At 34.7% G+C, this 3,565-nt stretch overlaps 1 protein-coding gene across 1 annotated transcript; it reads left to right on the plus strand.

Annotated features, from left to right (window-relative positions):
- The first annotated feature begins 1,137 nt into the window (after window positions 1-1,137).
- On the plus strand, window positions 1,138-1,744 carry LOC140875686 (ubiquitin-ribosomal protein eS31 fusion protein). Its single transcript, XM_073279453.1, has one exon. The coding sequence runs from the start codon at window positions 1,169-1,171 to the stop codon at window positions 1,637-1,639; it is 471 nt and encodes a 156-aa protein (XP_073135554.1). The 5' UTR covers window positions 1,138-1,168; the 3' UTR covers window positions 1,640-1,744.
- The last annotated feature ends 1,821 nt before the right edge of the window (window positions 1,745-3,565 follow it).

Genomic DNA, 3,565 nt, shown 5'->3' on the forward strand with positions numbered 1-3,565 from the left:
TAATTTTGAAGCCTACAAGGACGCATATAATTGGTTTGGGCTGGAAAATCACAATTGGGATGAAGATAAATGACTTTGGACGTTTGATTTTAAAAATTTATCGGAAACTTAAGAGGCATACGTAAGCAAGTTTATTACGAAGTTCATCTTTTTTATGCAACATAGAAAATGAGGAGTACATTTTGTTAACTTATGTTATAGTAGGAAGAGAATTGGTTGGATTGAAGGTTGAGACCTAACAAAGGTATGACAACATATACTCTTTTATATTTTCTAAATGCATCGTGTTCAATTTTTATTCAAGTTTTACTATTATAATTTCATCATTAAATTTTAAGAAAGACATAGCACGAAGAAGACAGATAGAACAAACAACATTGTTCAAGTATATATGCGATTAAATTTAAAAGTGTAAAAATAATAATAATATATTTTGTCGCATGATGCTTTTAAATTTTTACTCTTATTTATTTTTTATATTGACAGAAAAAAAAAATCAGACCTGCCAAGAATATTGATATAAAAACAGTACTACAAAAATAACATATTATGCTTACTGAATATTACTTTAATGTAATAGAATACATTCTAAGTTTATAACTGTTATTCTTGCAGTTCTACAAGAATCACAAGTAAGGAGACAAGTTTTGACCAGTTGATTCAATAATTATATCTCATGTTTATAATTAAATACATTTAAAAGTTTTATATTTAGTTTTTATAAATAAGTGAAAAATAGGGATAAAAATATTTTTATATTTTTTTTATTTCGATTTTTTTTTAAATAAAGGTAGCTACTCAATTTAAAGAATTTATTGATTTTCTAAGTTTCAATATTGCCGGTGATATTGATATCAATATAATTATTGTGCTCAAAAAATCTGTGTAGTACACCAATGAGTATATTTAATTTGAGTACATATCACACACAATATTTTTATAATAACAACCTCATCGTATCATAATAAAATATATATTAAAGTTCAATCATTTCACGTACGGTTGTGCCCGGTTCGTAAGTAATAATAATAATAATAAAATAGTATTTAAAAAGGGGAGATAGATCATAGAAGCCCATAATCCCCAGCCCAAATTGGAAACCCTAATTATTTAAAGAAGCAGCGGCTCATCTCCGATTCATTGTATCAGACAGAGAGCAGCGGCGAAAATGCAGATTTTCGTGAAAACCCTAACGGGGAAGACGATAACCCTAGAGGTTGAATCCTCCGACACCATCGACAATGTGAAGGCCAAGATCCAGGACAAGGAGGGAATTCCCCCGGACCAGCAGCGCCTCATCTTCGCCGGAAAGCAGCTCGAGGACGGCCGCACCCTCGCCGACTACAACATCCAGAAGGAGTCCACCCTCCACCTTGTCCTCCGCCTCCGCGGCGGCGCCAAGAAGCGCAAGAAGAAGACCTACACCAAGCCCAAGAAGATCAAGCACAAGAAGAAGAAGGTCAAGCTCGCCGTTCTCCAGTTCTACAAAGTGGATGATTCGGGAAAGGTGCAGAGACTCAGGAAGGAGTGCCCTAACGCCGAGTGTGGTGCGGGTACTTTCATGGCCAATCACTTTGACAGGCATTACTGTGGTAAGTGTGGGCTTACCTATGTCTACAATAAGGCTGGAGGTGATTGATTTGTCTACGAAGATGGGTTGTTTATTTTCAAACTTTTGTGCTGAGACATGGATATTTTAATTTTAATGCTTTTGGATTATTGTTATAAAGTTTTGCGTGATTTACTTCGCTGGTTTTGAATGGCTCTATGGTGGATGTGTGTTTATTTATTTAATTCTAGGCAAAGGTAACTCTTGTTTAATTTGTGAATCTGTTGTTTGCCTTGGGTATTGACAACGCGAGTTATGTCCCCTATCTTCAGGAACCGTGGTGTGGTGTAGGCTGTATTAAGATTTTCGCTCTTAGGATATATGCGTATTACACTTGGTTGTGCCAAAACATCGTCTCCCTGTGTGTTCTCTTTAGCTTCAACTGTTCTTGTGGTGGGACCTTCTTTGTATGGGTAAAAAGGGACTCTCTCTTGGGGTTTCGAAATGTTTTTCCATTTGTTGTTGTTCAATTGCTTCCAATATATCCAATTTGCCTGCAAGAGATGGGGAGATTTTTGCTCTTGTAAAGAGGCTCTCGATGTTTACAAGTAACGTTTCGTCTTTTCTTCACAAACTCCATATCTAATCAAGTAGACCAATGGGGCTGCTGTTTTTGTTTAGATTGTAACTCAATTTTATTCAAGAGTTTCTGAATATGCTTAAAATGGTTTTCTTGATGACTACTTTTGCCAATGGTCCATCAACAAATTTCTTGTAAACCCTTCAGCACCAGCATAATCATTTGAGACTTTTTCTGAAGTGTGCCAGCTAGTTGAGATTCTGCTGTTTCCACTGTTCTACTCTATTTGAGTCCCTGATGCACATTATCTTCCATGGATGGTAGACCGTAGACCAGCTCATTAGTATTAACTGTCCTTGATATCCCTGCCCATTGTGTTTGAGAAAAACAAGATCCAACTATAATCCCCAAGCCTAAAACCAAACCTATGATTTTTGCTTGACTTCAATGCAGAACCAAACCTTGACTTCAATTATACTTGTGGTGGCTGTGCACAATGTTGGCTCTCCTGGCATTGCAAAAAGTTTGGTTAGTCTCCAGTCTATGTCAAATTCACTTTCCACCAATGTTTATCGGAAAGGGTTGTTGAACGCTATGCGACCATTGGGATCATCCTCTGTATCGTGGTGGATTCATTCATGTGAAACTTCACTTGGTTTCGAAATGCTACTGAAAGATTGTCTATATATTTAAAAATAAAATTCACTAAATTCTTAATTGTGACATGATTAAAATTTTCCTTTCACATTCCGAAACATTGTTGAAAAAAATAATTTATAGTATCAAATAAATGTGCAACGATACTGTTAGGTTTAAATGCATATAAATTTCACTGAAATGTATGCTTTTATCATTCAAAAGCAGCATCTTAGTAGACCTGGTCATGGGTCGGGTTCGCTCTAGGTCTGCAAAACACAGATCTTTAATCAGTGCTTACGTGGCCGTTACGGTCCGAGTTATGTAACCCATGATTTGGGTCCGGGCTCGGTTAGATGTCGGTTCTATGTCTGTGCTGACCCTTTTAAGGGCTCGGTTAGTTGTCGGTTCTATGTTTGGGCTGACCCTTTTATTTGTTTTTAGAAGAAATTATTTTTTTAATAAATATTAAAGAATATAACAATAAATTAAAGTAAGAAAGCTTGTGTAATTGAACTTATAAAAACTTTATTAAATATTTCATTATCTTAGTAAAATATATATTACATTTATTATATAAAAATATATTACATTTCAAGTTTCAACATCTTATATAGAAAATATTTTTTTTTTCAACTTTCAACGTCTTATATAAAATTTCTATTACATTTTATTGTATTTAATCACAATCACTCGCATTTCATCCCATCGTAGTTCTGGATATTTTCTAGGTTTCTTCTCGGTTTTTTTCATCACTTTATGTTCTGTTCAACTAGAGATTTTTGACCACTTATTGAACA

This window comes from Henckelia pumila, chromosome 1 (assembly GCF_033568475.1).
Source record: "Henckelia pumila isolate YLH828 chromosome 1, ASM3356847v2, whole genome shotgun sequence".
NCBI lineage: Eukaryota > Viridiplantae > Streptophyta > Magnoliopsida > Lamiales > Gesneriaceae > Henckelia > Henckelia pumila.

Coding starts and splice junctions, on each gene's coding strand:
- LOC140875686 (XM_073279453.1), top strand. CDS start 1,169: ATGCAGATTTTCGTGAAAACCCTAACGGGGAAGACGATAACCCTAGAG.